Here is a 17,182-nt window from a genome sequence, read left to right on the forward strand (position 1 = left end):
GCGTGACAAATTGCTTGTCTTATGCAGATTATAAAACACAGTGAGACAAGACGTGAGACAAGTTTCGTATTACCGGAATGAACTGAACATCTTGAAAGAGCTCCTGAATGAAGCGTCGTGAGGCCAGTCTGAACATGCAGTGAGCCAGCAAGTATGAAACCTCGGAATACAGGCAGATGTCATCAAACGCATATGGAAACTTTTCCTTGATTCTGCAAGGCAAGAAGTTACAATGAAAGAAAAAATCCTCTTTATACTAAGTTTCATATTTACCTTCATTTTCCCTAGGAAGATGTCACTTTTCACTACCTCATTAGAATGATCAAAAGGATCAAATTAAAATTAAAGCTGCAAGCGGTGTTAAAAGGGACCTTGCACCTGGGCTCACCACCAGCCGGTGGCTTTAGGAAAACAGCGAAGGGCGGGCAGTGCATTTAAAAGTGGTAAACATAGAAGGAATGTCAAAGTTAATTATACGTCCTAAACTTCCAGGTGGTGGCACTATGACTAATAACTGGATATTGGCATGTAGATGTCTTCAGGCTCTTCAGGCCAGTACTTTGCAGATTGAATAGGGTATGTTTGAGTTAGCACCAAGTGTGACGTATGCTGTTGCCAGCAGGTGGAATTATGATTATAACAGAATATTGGCCTTTAGATGTGCTCAGGCCAGGACTCTTACCGAATGTTTGGGGCAGATCGGACATTGTATGGCTGAGTTATAACAACTTCTATTCCCACGGCAATTCATCAAACTTTGTCAAGCAGCCACGGACATGCCCTTCAACGAAAACTCAAGATCTTCACTATGGACTACTTGCACTGAGCATCGTGACGCACTTCCGTTTTGAAATATTAGAGTTAGAGAGTTAGCGGGATGATTTCAAAATCCAGAAATTTTCTGAGACAGGAGAAGACATATTCTGGTGATTACTCTGTACAGAATTTTCCAAACTCAATGGAACTTGAAGTTTTCATCCAAAAATATATTTACAGTAACATTTCAGCAGGTTGAAGATACTTCATGCTAACGCAGAGAATATGATTAATTGTTTTTTAAAGAAATGCCAGACTTTAAATGTAGTAATAATCTGCGTTCTCATTAGAAACTGTCTGTATATAGGTGCACTGAATGCTAACCGGAAACTCCCGAGCTGTAATAGATAGAACGTGGAATTAGTTTTGCAAGTAGCCCATTTAACATCGCAAAGGCCTTTAGATTAGACTGACCAAACATACTGTTGGTATCATTAAATCTCTATGAGGAGTTCAATAGACCTCAAAGCATGCCTCTTCCTGTTGCCGTGCCAGCTATGTAGCAGACTTCCTGTTGGGTTTCGGACTTCGTACCGGGGGACTTTTTGTAGATATTGGTGTTTCATTTGTCTACCGAATTTCGTACATGTATGTGAAACATAGCTTGAGGGCACTTCGTTGAAATTTTATAGTTGGTGCTGTCAGGTCATTTTGCCACACCCACTTCTCAAACTCATATCAGATGTAAATTTTTACCACTTATGGTGTGTGTGCAAAGTTTCATGAGTTTGAGCATGTTCAGGACCTCAAATCATTTAGTCGGAGAAGAACAATCTGAGCAATTCCAATAGGGTCCTCGCACCACTGGCCCTAATAATGTTCAGCCAAAGACTACATATTTAATATTAAGTAATAATCTCTCTGTTGAGAAATTAATAAGGAAAGCATTTGTTGAAGGGATAGTTCACCCAAAAATGAAATTAATTACTCACCCTCATGTTGTTCCAAACCCGTTACGAAAAGTAAGAATACAGAAAGTATTCTCGTAGCGTCGTAACATTACAGTTGATCCACTGATGTCACGATTTTATTGATGTCCTTACTACCTCTCTGGGCCTTGAATTTTTCAGTTGTAATGCTGACTATGCAGGGTCCGAAAACTCTGGGCTTTCAGCAAAAATATCTTAATTTGTGTTCCAAAGATGAACAAAGGCTTTACGGGTTTGGAATGACACGAGGGTGAGTACTTAATGAAAGAATTAAAATTTTTGGTCGAACTATTGATGTGGATGAAATTATTGCCTTACGTGAGGAGTCCGGTTTCATTCCCTTTTGTCCCCACTGAGGAGCTCAAGTTGATGATAAGCCGGAGCACCTCTTTCCTCAGAAGAACACGGCAGGCTGGAGCGTCCTCTGGAATGTTTTTCACCCCTGGCAGAAAGACAGCATGCACAGGCAAACGATTAACAATTGAAATACTTAAGAAGTCCCTGAATTTTCTGATCTTTGTCGGCTTAAAGAATTCCTCACCAAGAACAAGCTCGGTGCTGCGGGTGCTGCCACCAGAGCCCTGAGAGACAGCGTCGCTGCAGCCAGACACTCCTGAATACTTAGACTGAGGCATGACTTCCAGGTTGTGTAAAGGCTGATTGCACCATTCCGAGAACGGAGCATCGGGATAGTCTAAAACAGGGTTTAGAGTATATAAGAACATGGGGAATCTCAAATTAACTAATGATGTTCTAATACAGGGTAACTAGATGACCATGAAGTACAACATTGCATGCATCCTCACAGGTTTTTAGGAACATCTAGTCAAACTAATGCCCTGCAGCTTACCTGTGCGGCTTTGCGTGAGAGTGTTTAAATTGCAGCCAAGCACGTATAGCCCTGCACAGTAAAGGCAGTTCTCCTCATTGTGCTCTTGTAGGCCGGTCTCTTCCGCGCCCAGCATCTGGTGCTGGTCTGAACGGCTCACCGCAATTAGCTCTGTGATACTAAGCTGAGATCGCAGAACAGAATGCCTGGATCCTTCACTGGAACCTGAGAAAAGAACAGCATTCAGTTACTGAAAGAATAGTAAGATGCTGATGCAATGGAAACATAACCATTCCCGTCTTTACCATCTGAATCTCCCGAGAAAAACTTTGCTGTCCGGTCCTCTGATGGTGGACTTGTCCTTTTTTGGAAGTACGGTATGTCTTTAATCTAGGTAGAAAGCAAATACAAAAGTTTTAGATGCAAATTTAAAGGAGGTTTTTGTAATGCCTGTTTACACTTGGCACTGACATGCTTTTCTGTTGAACCACTGATGTCACATGGACTATTTTAATTATGCCCTTACTACCTTTCTGGGCCTTGAACGTGTCAGTTGCGTTGCTGTCTATGCAGGGTCAGAAAGCTCTCGGATTTCATCAAAAATATCTTAATTTGTGCTCTGAAGATGAACAAAGGTCTTACAGGTTTGAAATGCCATGAAGGTCAAGTTAAATTTTATTTTCTATATAGCGCCAGATCACAACAAAAGTCATTTAAGGTTACCTTTCCTATAGAACAGGTCTATACCTTGTTCTTTTAGTAAACAAACTATATGGTTTTATGATATTATGTACAATTTCTCTGCGAAAACGCTGACGGGATCACGGAGTCTATTCATAAAAACGGAATTTACTCTATAGCGCGGCATGCCACGGAATTCGTCAATTTTTGGATGAATAAATCAAAATTGGGTCTGTCACTTAATTCGAATCACAATATGGACTAATGTCTGTTAATATTAAAATGAAAAAAGACGGTTTAGATATAAATCCTGCATGTCCCGCTTGGCTCTGTATGTATGAGTGGCGGAAACGGTTTGTTTACTACACAAATACTGATGCACACGTGATGCTTGCAGTGATTTTCGGCCTCTGCGTCTCATTATATGACGACATGAACACATCAACTTCATCTCTAGAGCTGCTGAGTCATTTAATGTGAATTTTACCGTTTCATTTGAGAAAACTAGCATCATATCATATGTATAAACACAGAAACTTCATGGCAACCTGTCAAAATAAAACTACAGATTAACGTGTAAAACAAATGTATTACTCTTGTATTACTTGTGTGCAGTATAATGTACATCTTTATATGTTTATATTTCTGGCCAATTTAAATAAAACAAATGATAAAAATAAATATTACAACCAGATTAACCACTTAATTGTAGAAAAAAAGGTGCAATTATTATTAAAATTTTTTTAACAGAATATTCACACAAATTTTCTTCCATGTATTAATTTAAACAGTAAACCTCTGTTTGTTTGCCAGAAAATTAAAGAGTTTAATTTTTATTTGATTAAATAGAAATAAATGTTTAATGCCTTTATTTGATTATCAAAAAAATTAAAACAAACATTTCTGGGGAAAAAAAAGAAAGAAAAGAAAAAGCTTGTAGAGTCATATTGTTCAATATGTTGAGATTTTGAACAAAAAAAACCTGTTAACCTAGGGGAAACACTGTGCCATCTCTGTCTCTGCAAACATGAACGCAAAACTTCAAAACTACATCAATTAAAAAAAACAAATATTCTCAGATTATGTAACCCATATGAAACATGCCTAAAGGCGCATCCACTACTCAATAAATTATTAAAACGTTAATTTGGTGTACTTGCTATTATTATATTTGCCGGTGTGCTTTTTTTTTTAGCTTTTTTAGGCTATGCAGGCACTTAAAGTCTCATTATTATGACTTATATGGTTTATTAATAAACATGCAACTAATGCTTAAAATGAAGGACTACTAGTCGACCAGAAAATCTTTAGTCAAGGGCAGCCCTAATTTTTGTAATGCATGTTGGTACTGACATGCTTTTCGGTTGAACCACTAATGTCACGTGGACATTTTAATGATGTTCTTACTACCTTTCTGGGCCTTGAATGTGTCAATGCGTTGCTGTCAATGCAGGGTCAGAAAGCTCTCGGATTTCATCAAAAATATCTTAATTTGTGTTCCAAAGATGAATGAAAATCTTACGGGTTTGGAACAACATGAAGGCCAGTAATTAATGACAGAATTTTCATTTTTGTGTGAACTACTATATTCAAACTGGGATCAGATCACCAGAGATTGATATTAGTACCAGATATAAACTGAATCATGAAGTAGTTAGTCACCTGGAACATGCTGTTGATGTTCATTGGCAGTGCAAGGCCAATGTAGTCATCGGAGTTGCCATATGTGGCACTGGACACCATTGAACGCACTGAGGAGGAGCGCTGCAGGGAAGTCTGACTGATAGGGCTCAGAAGATCCTCCTTATCCAGAGATGCAAAACTCAAAGCCTTGAGAAACCTGTACTCATACAGAAAAGAAGAGATCAGAAAAAAGGTACAACATTGAGAGAGAGAAAACGGTAAGAAAGGAGGTTTGGACATTTTGGAAACTACTTGTGCTGATATTGGATTACTGTAGGTCTTGCTAGCAGATGATTTGTAGGTTTGTCAATGTGGGAACAGGCTGGTGAAGCGTAGTCGCATCTCAGAATGAGCAGCTGTTTGTCATTAGCTGCATCATGCAAGTACTATAGGTCAAAAGCCTCTACATGCTTTTTGGATCAAATGTGGGAATATTGTGGGAATTGGTTTCAGTTCGGTTCACATCAGCAAACTACTTGAAGGAATTCTGTGACAATGGAGACAGGGCGTAGGTTAGAAGTCTTTTTAGAACTACATAAAATCAATGAGGAATGAGGAGAGTTTACTTTGTCCTACTGTGGGAAGGTCATTTCAAGGGCTGAGGAGTCATGGTTGAAGAGAATCAGGTTAAGGTATGGGCTGTGGGAGCGCTAATGAGAAATGAGAGGGGGGGGGCAAAGTACGACGAAGTAGAAGCCAAGGAGGCTAGGCTTTTTTTTTTAATTGTAAAAATGTACTGAAGTGGATGTTCAAATTGAAACAGGGGAACGTCAGCCCTAGGGACGGTCCACGCACCGTGGTAGCAGAGATCTGCGATGGGGCCTGCTCGAACCTTGGCCCAGACATCTGAAGCGCTTTTTAGTATACCTGAGAGGGACCATCAGAAACAGACCACATTATTTCCAAAGGGAGCAGTGCTTCCCAAAGGGGCTTTTGGGGGAACTCTAATAGGGAACTCTAGTGCTCATTTCTTTTCTGATTAACATTGATATTTTTAGAATTGATGACATTAGGATCCTATCAGGCTGATAAGTTTAACAGCCACATCATAAAAAGGAACAATATTAAAGGAAGTCTAAAGAAGAATGACTTCCTGTAATGTCTTAACTTCTAATGTCTCTTCTGAGAAATTTATTGAGTCAAGACATCTTGTTCTGTGTGTCTCAATATACGAGTATATGAACACAAACATAATCTCTAGAACCGCTCTGATAGTCATTTTATGACGATTTTACCGTTATCTCTGTTATGAGCATTTTTAATCTCTGAAGTTATAATGTAGGGCCCTATGATTTCCGCTATGCAGAAAACGTGGACGGAATCGTACAAATGGAATTTATTGCATAACGCACAACATGGTTTCGCTCTCTGCACACATACTGAAGCGCGTGTGACGCTCACAGTGTTTTCAGTCTCTGCTGCCTCAAAATAAGAATATGTTAACATAAACATAATTTCTAGAACTGCTCTGAGAATCACTTCATGAGCATTTTACTGTTTCTTGTGAAAAAAAACTATCATCATATGATATACAAACAGAAACTTAAAAAGTCTTCGCAGCAAACCGTCAAAATAAAAGACTGATTTAACTTGAAGAAATTGTGACAGAAATATATTATTTAATGTCACGATGATACCACTACTAAAATTATTATTAAAACATTATTTTAAAGTAATATTCACCGGAAAATTATTTACCAGAAAAATGTATTTCTGGAAAAATAATTAAATAAATAAAACTTTTATATAAAATAAAAATAAAATTTTTATATTTTTAATATAATCAATTAATTAGAAATTAAAATAAATTATTAAAATGTAATGAAACCAATCAAATGTAATCCAAAAAATGAATGGAAAACAGAATTTGGTAAAAATAAAACTGAATTTGAACAATAAATAAATAAATAAAGTATTTCACAGGGCCTTAAAAATGTAATTTTTGTTAAACCTTTAATAAACTGCTGGTAAATTGCGGACATTTCATGATTTCAATTAATTAGACATGCATTTTAATTAATATTTCTTAATTTACCCATTAAAACAGAGTCTAGAAATTTAAATAAAATTTAAACGGAATCCAGGGAAATTAAAACGGAAAAAACATAATTAAAAAATTCAATGGAATTTGGAAATAAAATGGATTTCATAGGGCCCTACTGTGGATGCATTCTGTGAATGTTTTGTGATATAATTGGTCTAAAGTAGGGATATAACAATTTCAAAATCTCACAATATGATGATATCATGATATGAAGTAAAGGTCTGCGCGGGACTGTTTTTTTATTCCCGCTCCTGCGAGGTTTTATTCCGCACCCATCCGCTCCCGCTATATATTCACTCTTTGTTCACCCGCTGCCCGCTTAGAATAATTTTCTTCCCGACCCGACCGTTCCCACTAAATTTTTATCTGTTTCCAGAATCTCACATTTAAACCGAAAGAGAGAGAGAACAAAAAAATTGTAGTTTGTACAATAATTTATTTTATTTTTATTCTTCTTGTCAAGATGCTGTTAATACGGAAAATGTGTTGCAGAAAAAAAAAATGTAGAAAAAAAATGTACAAAATTGTAGCATATTTATTATTTTTATTCAAAATACAAATGTGACATTTTTTGTCAACACAGTAGCTTAGGAAAAGTGTAGCTGATTACGAAATTAAATCACTTTTAACCTAAGAATTTAACGAAAAATGTCCCGACGTCGATTTCAACGTCTCTCCTACAAAAGAAAATATATAAATACATCAGACTTGCCCGATGTGGGTTTCTTAACAGTAAACTGACCATTTTCTAGTCCAAGCTGAACGTCCTTCAAGGACAGCACATCCACACTTTGCTCTGCCATCCTCGGTACAGCCCGCTCTGATGACCGTTATGCAAATCCTGCGTGCACAGACCTTACCAATAAAATACGTGATGCAGTCCATGCGTGCAGCGCGTGCATAACAGTCATGAGCGCAGGCTGTACAGGTGCTCGATAAGAATGAGTAAAGTGCAGATATGCTGTTCAGAAAGGACGTGGGGAACGGTATATTATTAGACCGCCCGCTCCCGTCCAAATTACACCAGAGTTACCAACCGCGGGAATGCAGACCTCTAATATGAAGTTCATGATATGATATATAAAAAAAAGATAAATGAAGAATTGGACATTTTTTTTTTACAGTTTGTACATTTTAAAGTTAAATAATTCTATCTAATGCACTTTGAGACTTCAAAATAAGAGCTCCAACCAATGTTCTTAACTAACTGACTAAAACCTGAACTTTAAAGGGGACTTAACACTCTTTTTATTTGTGATATACTGTCTCAGTCTAAATAACATTCACACTGGTGTTTCAGGAAGCCAACTTAGAATATAATAATAAGAGCCACATATTGTAAAACGATTGTGCTGCAAAATAAATGAAAAATAATATTTCATAGGTATATTATTTTTGCTTTACACTACAGTAGGGAAATTACAATACTTCTTTTGTAATTTCTACACTTGAAAGAGATAGTTTGAATTAGGCCTGCAGTAGTGTTACCCATTTAAACCCATTTAAATGTCACCCGCTAGCTGTCAGCAATTCATACTGCACTTTAAAGCTTTTATTTTGAGGGAAATGGCAGTAAAGCTTTTATCCTGAAGGAAAACTCCAGTTTCAGTGAAAACAGGCTTACAGAAACATGTCTCAGTACAAGTCTAGTGAAAATAAAGCACAACTGGTGGCCGCTACGTTCCCAAACGCATGCAAAACTCACAGTACATGCAATAAACGAGTTCACTGCATTCTTTCACTGTGAACGGAGCCGTTCTGAGGTGCCGAAAACACCGGATCACAAGCTGATCGCCTGAACGAAGTGCGTGCTTCACTTTGAAATGTGCAGAGAAAACAGATGAAGGCATATTGTGCTTTCGGTTGACAGATCCTATGCTAAATCATAATGGCCCAAAACACAACTTTAATGTTAGATTTAAGTTAGAATAAGAAGTTTAAATATATTTTAAAAACTACACTTTTTGCCTGGAAGACCTATATACATGAACACAATAATATTGCGATATCATGATATTGATAATATTGTTAAATCGTTACATCCCTAGTGTAAAGTGTAAAATGTTGCTATGAAAGAAAGTAAAAAAACAAAAAAAAAAACAAAGGGTGATGTAATAACAGAAAAGGGAAAGAGTTTCGGACCATCTGCTGGTCAATCTGCTTTACCTGCGTGGTGTGAGTCTGGAGTCCAGGCTGCCAGTTTTCATAGTGATGGCATCGGTGAAGAGCACGTCTTTGGCAGGCGAGGCGAGAGCCTCGCTATGGGAAAGTGAAGGGTGAATGCGTTGCTGCTGTAGTCGTTTGAGGGTAGCATATCCCAGTGCGTCCCGAGGGCTGGTGTACATAAAACTACAGTCTGTCAGGCTTGAAATGGTCGTGACAGAAGGCGATTTAAGGGACTGAGCCCTGCGTGGCAAAGTATGAGAGGAACCTGGTGGCATCAGCAGTACGGAGCTAGATTTGGAAAGGGGTAGGTGGTTAGACTGGGGCGTGAGAGAATTAAGTGTTTTGACAGTTTGAGTGCTAATGACCGTATTGAGGCTAACACAGTCCGTGTCAATGGTAGAAGAGTCCACGCCACCCACAGTCTCTCGGGACGGGCTGGAGCTCATAGAGCTGATGCCACTGGTGGTCGTGTCCGTGTTAAAACTCTGGCTGCGACTTTTAAACTGAGCCCCGCTCCCAGAGGTTGAGCCATCACCGGCTAGCTTTTCCCGACTGGTCTGTTCCCGGTGGGCATCTCCAACCCCTGAGCTCCGTTCGGCAGCTCTGTTCTCCCCAATACTAGATGTGCTGCCCTGAGTTTCAGAAGTCTTGCTACCGACAAAAGAGGTATCCAGACTAACGCTTGGGCTTTTCGGCAGATGTCCGTCAGTAAATACTGGACTGAAGACATCTCCTTGAACTGGAGAGAATATAGAAGGTTCTGTAACTGTGCGTATCCGCCTTAGGCCTCCTAGTGTAGGCTCACCATGGAGTTTACTGCTGCTACCAGTGCCTTTGGGGTCACTGGTACTGCGGAGTTTCTTTCCCGAGAGAGAGATAAGGAAGCGGTTTCGGACTAGTCGACTGGAGGCTAATATGGTGAAGGGGCTGCGGTCCTTTAGGAGTTTGGGTCTGAAGTACAGTGGCTGGTCCTCTGAAAGCTCAGGGCTTTCTAACTTGTCATCATCCAGGATGTACATGCCTGAAAAAGAAAATTTATTTTTAGATATACCACAAGATGAAATGTACATAGTGTGCGCAGAAGTACAGTGTGTGGTTGAACTGAGAAACCAAAATTCCCTTGATATTTTTGCTTATAAGGTCATTGTACTATAAAAACACATCCTGTTTTTCTTGTTAGTTTAAAAACAGCTTATGGAATGTGCCACCTTATGATATAATATGACATGGATAAACACTGCCTCTACAGAAGATGATCAATGCCTGCTTCTACATCACTGCCTGTTAATATCCGCCCTCCGATTCATGCATGTACAGTTGAGGTCATAAGTTTACACACACCTTGCAGAATCCCCCAAAATGTTAATTATTTTACCAAAATAAGAGGGATCATATAAAATGCATGTTACTTTTTGTTTAATACAGACTTGAATAAGATATTTCACATAAAAGACGTTTACATATAGCCCACAAAAGAAAATAATTGTTGAATTTATAAAAACAACCCTGTTCAAAAGTTTACATACACTTGATTTTTAGTACTGTGTTGTTACTTGAATGATCCACAGCTGTTTTTCTTTGTTTAGGGATAGTTGTTCATGAGTCCCGAGCAGTTAAACTGCCTGCAGTTTTTCACAAAAATCCTCCAGATCTCACAAATTCTTTAGTTTTTCAGCATTCTTGTGTATTTGAACCCTTTCCAACAATGACTGTATGATTTTGAGATCCATCTTTTCACACTGAGGACAACTGAGGGACTTATATGCAACTATTACAGAAGGTTCAAATGCTAACCGATGCTCAAGAAGGAAAAACTATGCATAAAGGTAAAAATTTTGAACAGAATGGAGATTCATTTAGCACTGCCCTTTAGAAGCTACATACATGTTTCCCAGAAGACAAAAAAAGTTAAATTTACCCTGATCTTCAAATTCCAAAAGTTTTCACCCCCCTTAATGCATTGTTTTTTCCTTCTGAAGCATCAGTGAGCATTTGAACCTTCTGTAATAGTTGCATATGAGTCCCTCAGTTGTCCTCAATGTGAAAAGATGGATCTCAAAATCATACAGTTATTGTTGGAAAGGGTTCAAAAAAATATTGAAAAACCAAATAATCTGAATGATTATTCAGAAGAACAGCAGGCAGTTTAACCATTCAGGACAAACAAGGGACTTATAAACAACCAGCACTAAACAAATAAACACAGCTGTTCATCATTCAGGTAACAACACAATATTAAGAATCAAGTGTATGTAAACTTTTGAACAGGGTCATTTTTTATAAATTCAAATATTATTTTCTCTTGTGGACTATACTAAATAAAAAAAAAAAACTTGCATTTTGTACGATCCCTCTTATTTTGGTAAACTAATTAACATTTTGCAGATTCTGCAAGGTGTTTGCAAACTTTTGACCTCAACTGTAAATAACGACAGGCAAACGCAGGTCTATGCAGAAACCAAACGATAAAGATCACTCTGAATACAATAAGACACTGTGCAGTGCCAGGTTGTGGAAAAACAGTCTTTGAATTGCCTTCCTTTTGATCCCAACATTAGGAAAGCATGGATGAACTTTTAATAAATTCCAGACCACATCAGTAAGAATTGGCTCTTTGTTCACTTCATTTTACTGTGGATTTGCTTACAAACAAGGCACAGTTTGACGCAGGATTTTTTTTTAGAAAGACTGAAACTAAAAGACAAAGCTGTGAATCCAACAGTAATGTCGCAACATGCAAGTGTGAGTAACTGTTATTACAAGTGGTTTGATATGTGCTAAGTATTTTTAACCTGAATCACAGGAGCATTAATCTATGAAAGCTGTAGGTGGTCAAACATACACAACTTTCAGCCAATCATAGCAGTTGGTATTTACTTCAAAATCTACAATCCACCATGCCTATTCAAACAGAGGCATCCGATGAGGGGGGTAAAAGCAGGACAAAAATAGCCTATTACTTCTAAACTATAATGTGTTAAGTAAAAATCTTGATAATATTATAAGGGGACCTCAAATAACAATACAAAATAATAAAAAAGGCAGTTCATGAACTCTTCAATAAGTGTGCCAAGCAAAACTTTTCCTCGTTCCCAGTTTCTATACAAGTCAGGATTACTGTCTGTGCTTAGTCATCTAAAACCAGTCAGGTAGGTAGATAATGATTCATGTTTCATTCTAAGCCTCGTCTATAGTACTACTCTGTATAAATGTAAGCCCAACCATACTATTAAGAAAGAAAGATACCTTTTTATAGCTGAATTTGGCACATCAAGAGGTGCAATTAAAAACAAACCACTAATTTGTTGACTCTTACAAATCCGGGAATGGTTTTAAAGATATTTCCAATTATTTGAAGTGAATCACTCCAAAATTTAAAAGATATATATGTATAAATAGACAACATTTCACATCACTCACAGCCAGTCTAGGCCAGATAATAATCTGACTAAAAGAGTCTAGTTTTGTCTTATTCAATATTAAATGCATGTGAAAGAAATTGCACAACACAGTTACACAACCCTAATACAAAAAGGAAGTAAAATGCATCTCATAGAACGAAAGATCGCAAACATTCATGGCTCTAGATATAGCATTTGTGCTCAATGCTATAAATTCCTGATAATTTACTCCATGTTTACCCCAGTGTCTTCCAAGATGTTCATGATTTTTCTCCATATAGTGGACCATTTTTTTTTTTAAGAAAATGTCCAGTCGCTTCACTAGGTAAGACCTTTACTCCTCAGCTGGGATCATGTAGAGCCCTTTGAAGCTGCACTGAAACTGCAGTTTGGACCTTCAATCTGTTGATCACCATTGAAGTTCACTATATGGAGAAAATCTTGGAATGATTCCCTCAAAAAAACATAGTTTCTTTTCGACAGAAGACAGACATGACATCTTGGATGACATGGGGGTGAGTAAATTATCAGGAATTTTTTTGCTCCGGATGTGAACTAATCCTTTAAATCATCTTGATCTAATATACAGCTGAAATTAAGGCTGAATATATAAAAATGAAACCATGTTGAAGCCCTTCACAGCAGTAAAATGCATTCAGATTGTAAGCTAATAATAAAAGCAAATGACAAGATATAGGGCCCATCTGAAAAGTGGTAAGGAGGACCTCCACCCTAAACCACAGTGATACACTAAGAGCTATTAGTCATGAATGCGTGGATGGGAGCGGCACTCACTAGGTTGAGTGGAGTCACTTTCACTGTTGTGTCTAGAACTGGTGGATTCAGAGTTTAGGCTGAGGGTGCTGGGCGCTGAGGACAGGTGGATGAGGGGTTGCTGTTGTTGTTGTTGCTGCTGCTGTAGGTTTTGGTTCTGCTCCACCTCATCTGGCACCACAGGCCAAAGCTGTCTGCGATTGTGCTTAACTGCATCCCAACCATGTAGTTTGAGAAGCTCACATCCTTGTTTAGTTTTCGAAATGAGTCCCAGAACATAAAGACATGTCCTGAGAGAGGGGGTAAAAAGTAATTATGAAAGTAAGGCAAAAATGCAACTGAAAGACACTCAAAGATAGAATGTATAAAAAAAAAAAAAGCAAACAAGATTGCCAAATTGTTCGGGGAGGAGGTATGACGCAATTCACAGAGTCATGCAAACTCAAAAAAATAACGGCTTCTGAGAAAATCATTTTGAAACTGCGGAAGTGTCTAGAGGGGTTCAATGTTAACTTTTGGTCACCTCATGTCTAGTCACCCAGTTGTGCAACCAGTGAGTGTGGCAATGCAAACGTCTTATTTTTGTCATTTTATGTGTGATAACTAGAATCATACATTTTCTAAAAAGAAAGAAAAATCATTGCCTATTTTATATGTTCGTATTATAACTAGTGCCCTGTGAATATTTTTTATATTTTTAATTTTTCTGGTTTCCGTTTATTTCCCGTTGTAATTTTTCTAGACTCTGTTGGTTAAATTAAAAAACATTAATCAAAAAGCATTTCTAAATAATTGAAAATCATGAAACTTACAGAAGTTTAACAAAAATGCAATTTTAAGGCCCTATACGTACATTTTATTTGATTTATTCATTTTTTCCCTCAAATTTAGTTTACCAAATTACCAAATCGATTCCATTTTAACAATTTCATTACATTTTTAATCAAAAGCATCTCTAATTAGTTGATTTTTATAAAAATTTAAACTAATAAATGAATAAAATTAATCTATTATTAATTTATCTATTTATTTTTCAAGAAATACATTTTCCTGATAAATAAATTCTGGTAAATACTGCTTAGAAAATAAAGTTAATAATAACTTTATTATTAGTAGTACTATCATTACATTAAGTAATATTCTTTTGTCACAATTTCTTCAAGTTAAACCAAACTTTTATTTTGACGGGTTGCTGTGAAGACCTTAAAGTTTCTGTTTGTATTTGATATGACCATAGTTTTTCTCAAAAGAAACAGTAAAATGCTCATAAAGTGATTCTCAGAGCAGTTAATTCTCACTGAGACAAGCAGAACATACAGGATTTGTATTTAAATAGTATTTTTGCAGCTTAATATGCACAGACACTAGTCCATAGGCCATTCTGATTCAAGTGTACGGACCTACTTTTGATTTATTCACCCAAAATTTGTCAAATTCTGTGACATTCTGCATTATACTGTAAATTCCATTTGTATGACTGGATTCTGCGATTCTGTCTGTGTTTTCCGCATCACAAAAATCATAGGGCCCTACATAATAACTTCAGAGATCTTTTCTTTACTGTTTTTTTTATTATCAAGCAATTAGCTAGTCACAAAATGAATGATTTTGTGCTTTTTGGAAGCCACTGTGTCAGAACAAATGCACTACCCTCCTAATTTGTGCATTTGACTTAAATGCCATATCTAAATTTTGCCATTATTGGCCACATGCAGCCAGGTTGATACTGTAATCAAGAGCACATACCCCCTAATAGACAGAACCTCACAGTCATGGGCAAGAGAGACGATATCTGGAATTATATTCTCTTCCTGTAGCAGGTTCAGTCCCCAGTTAGACGTGCCAATGTTTCCCTTGAACAAAGCAGAGTAAAGAGTTTATGCTTTAAAAAAATATTACTAATGCTACTGATAATTATTACCACAAAGACTATAATGGAAAAAAAATAAACGTGTCTTAAACACGTCCTCACAAGGCAAATTCTAAAAACAGGAAGTTGAGGTGGAAGTGGAGGACGCAGGAAGTGTCCTCATAAACCATGCTTCCCTTGTAACACCTATGTCATTACACACATTTGTGTCTTCGTAGACCATAAACCACCCCCCACACACAAACACACAGCAGCTCACCAGGGCCCAAAGAGCAGCTTTAAGTTGTTTGATGCCATCCCATTTGTCCAGCACTGGGCAGCGCACTGTGTAGCTCAGGTCTGAAACTACATTCTGTTAGAAAGAGAAAGATCCATTATATGAAGAAATGCATCAGCGTCTGCCATAAAATATTTTAAGACACATACCTGAGCCTCCAGCAAATGACAGCCTGTCTTATCATGTACAAGCTGGCCATACAAATGCACAGGAAGAAAAACATTTGGTCTTTGTAACCTGTAGGAAAAGATTTTAGATGCTGAAAAAGATCTGGATGACTTCCTTCCAAATCATAATACAGGCTTCTGATGCATTAAAAACGGAAAGTTCTCAAGGAAAACCTTTGATTGCTCCGTCGCACGTAGTTATCCCCATCCACTGGTTTACGGTAAGTAGTGAGCGCTTCATTTAGTTGTTCCTCGATGAGGTCCACATACTTGATATTATATTCCTACAGGAGAACAAAGATGATTGAACAGAATGGGTACAGTAAGCCTGAGTTTGCATACTTTTTCAGATTTTATCGATTAATTCGAATTTAATGTTTTGCACGGTTTTATTTGTCAGAAATCGAGAAATTGCGATTGTGAATAGAAATATCAACAAATGTTACAATTAGACAATATGCCAATGATAACAGTAAATCCAACCGCATGTCATCGCACGTGATTAATCACTCACATGTGACGCGCTCATATCGCTAGGCGCCATTCACACAGTATGCGCTTCTGTGTTGACAAAGATGCGACGCGGGCAGTCAAATAGGAAATAATGCAAGAAGATGGGAGTGAACTTCTTTTAATTTTCCCACATTTTTAGAGCGCCGTTTCATGCAAGAGACGTGAATGCAACAGTTAAACGTGTCCATGTTTACATAGAAAAAACAACGAAAAAGCAGCGCAATCCAATAATAAATCTGTGAAGAACTACTACTGCATGTCTGTTATTTCATGTTTGCATCATGGTGACAGGCTAAAAGCTGCTGTTCATTGTTTTTACAGAACATTTAAGGTTAATAATGGTGTACTGGTGTTTTACCTTCAGTCATTTTGAATTACCTCGACTTTTGAGATTTTTTATAGCATTTTCCTCATATTATTTCTGAACCTATAATAAGACAAGTTTGCACTTGGAATAGAATTTTAAATAATTTTTTTAGTAAATTATTAATAAAAAACAAAATTGAGAATCAGTCGTTCTCTTAAAAAAAAAAAAAAAAAAAAAAAAATAATTGAGTTTTTAAATTTGTGCCATATCGCCCAGCCCTACTTTATCCTAATTCAGGTACTTTAGACAAATAATAAAAACAAACAAAAGAATATGTTTTATAAATGTATATACAACAATCAAAATACTTTTAACAGTGCAGAATAACAGTAAAGACACATTACCTTCTGCCACTTTTCCAGTTGTTTAGTGACGTATCCCCTTTCATTCAGATAGGAGAAACCCTTTGGAATGGACAAAAACCTGGAAATAGATGCCACATTATCAGAAAAAAGGGAGACGTTTCTTATGCAAAACAGATTCTTTTCAACATTACTGTAAATCAATTAACAGAAATCAATTTGTAGAAAACATATTTATGTTTTTCTTTCTTCAGTTGAAAAGAAATTAAGGTTTTTGAGGAAAACATTCTAGGATTTTCTCCATATAGTGGATCCATATAGGTCCAAATTGCAGTTTCAATGTGGCTTCCAACAGTTCTACAC

At 37.1% G+C, this 17,182-nt stretch overlaps 1 protein-coding gene across 4 annotated transcripts in view; it reads right to left on the reverse strand.

Annotated features, from left to right (window-relative positions):
• The window catches only part of rictorb (RPTOR independent companion of MTOR, complex 2b), a 40,836-nt gene that overhangs the window by 4,612 nt on the left and 19,042 nt on the right, over positions 1-17,182 (reverse strand). For 2 of the 4 annotated variants that reach the window (XM_051092461.1, XM_051092463.1), the window contains exons 25-36: positions 16,862-16,940; positions 15,812-15,921; positions 15,620-15,707; positions 15,453-15,545; positions 15,070-15,176; positions 13,345-13,613; positions 9,149-10,169; positions 4,918-5,095; positions 2,880-2,964; positions 2,596-2,799; positions 2,064-2,439; positions 74-212 (exon numbers count right to left, since the gene is read on the reverse strand). In XM_051092461.1, coding sequence (XP_050948418.1) covers positions 74-212; positions 2,064-2,439; positions 2,596-2,799; positions 2,880-2,964; positions 4,918-5,095; positions 9,149-10,169; positions 13,345-13,613; positions 15,070-15,176; positions 15,453-15,545; positions 15,620-15,707; positions 15,812-15,921; positions 16,862-16,940 — 2,749 coding nt within the window. Of the gene's footprint in view, positions 1-73; positions 213-2,063; positions 2,440-2,595; positions 2,800-2,879; positions 2,965-4,917; positions 5,096-5,733; positions 5,806-9,148; positions 10,170-13,344; positions 13,614-15,069; positions 15,177-15,452; positions 15,546-15,619; positions 15,708-15,811; positions 15,922-16,861; positions 16,941-17,182 lie in introns of all 4 variants that reach the window. The other 2 variants (XM_051092464.1, XM_051092462.1) reach the window with 2 other exon arrangements.

Source organism: Labeo rohita, chromosome 21 (assembly GCF_022985175.1).
Source record: "Labeo rohita strain BAU-BD-2019 chromosome 21, IGBB_LRoh.1.0, whole genome shotgun sequence".
NCBI classification, from domain to species: domain Eukaryota; kingdom Metazoa; phylum Chordata; class Actinopteri; order Cypriniformes; family Cyprinidae; genus Labeo; species Labeo rohita.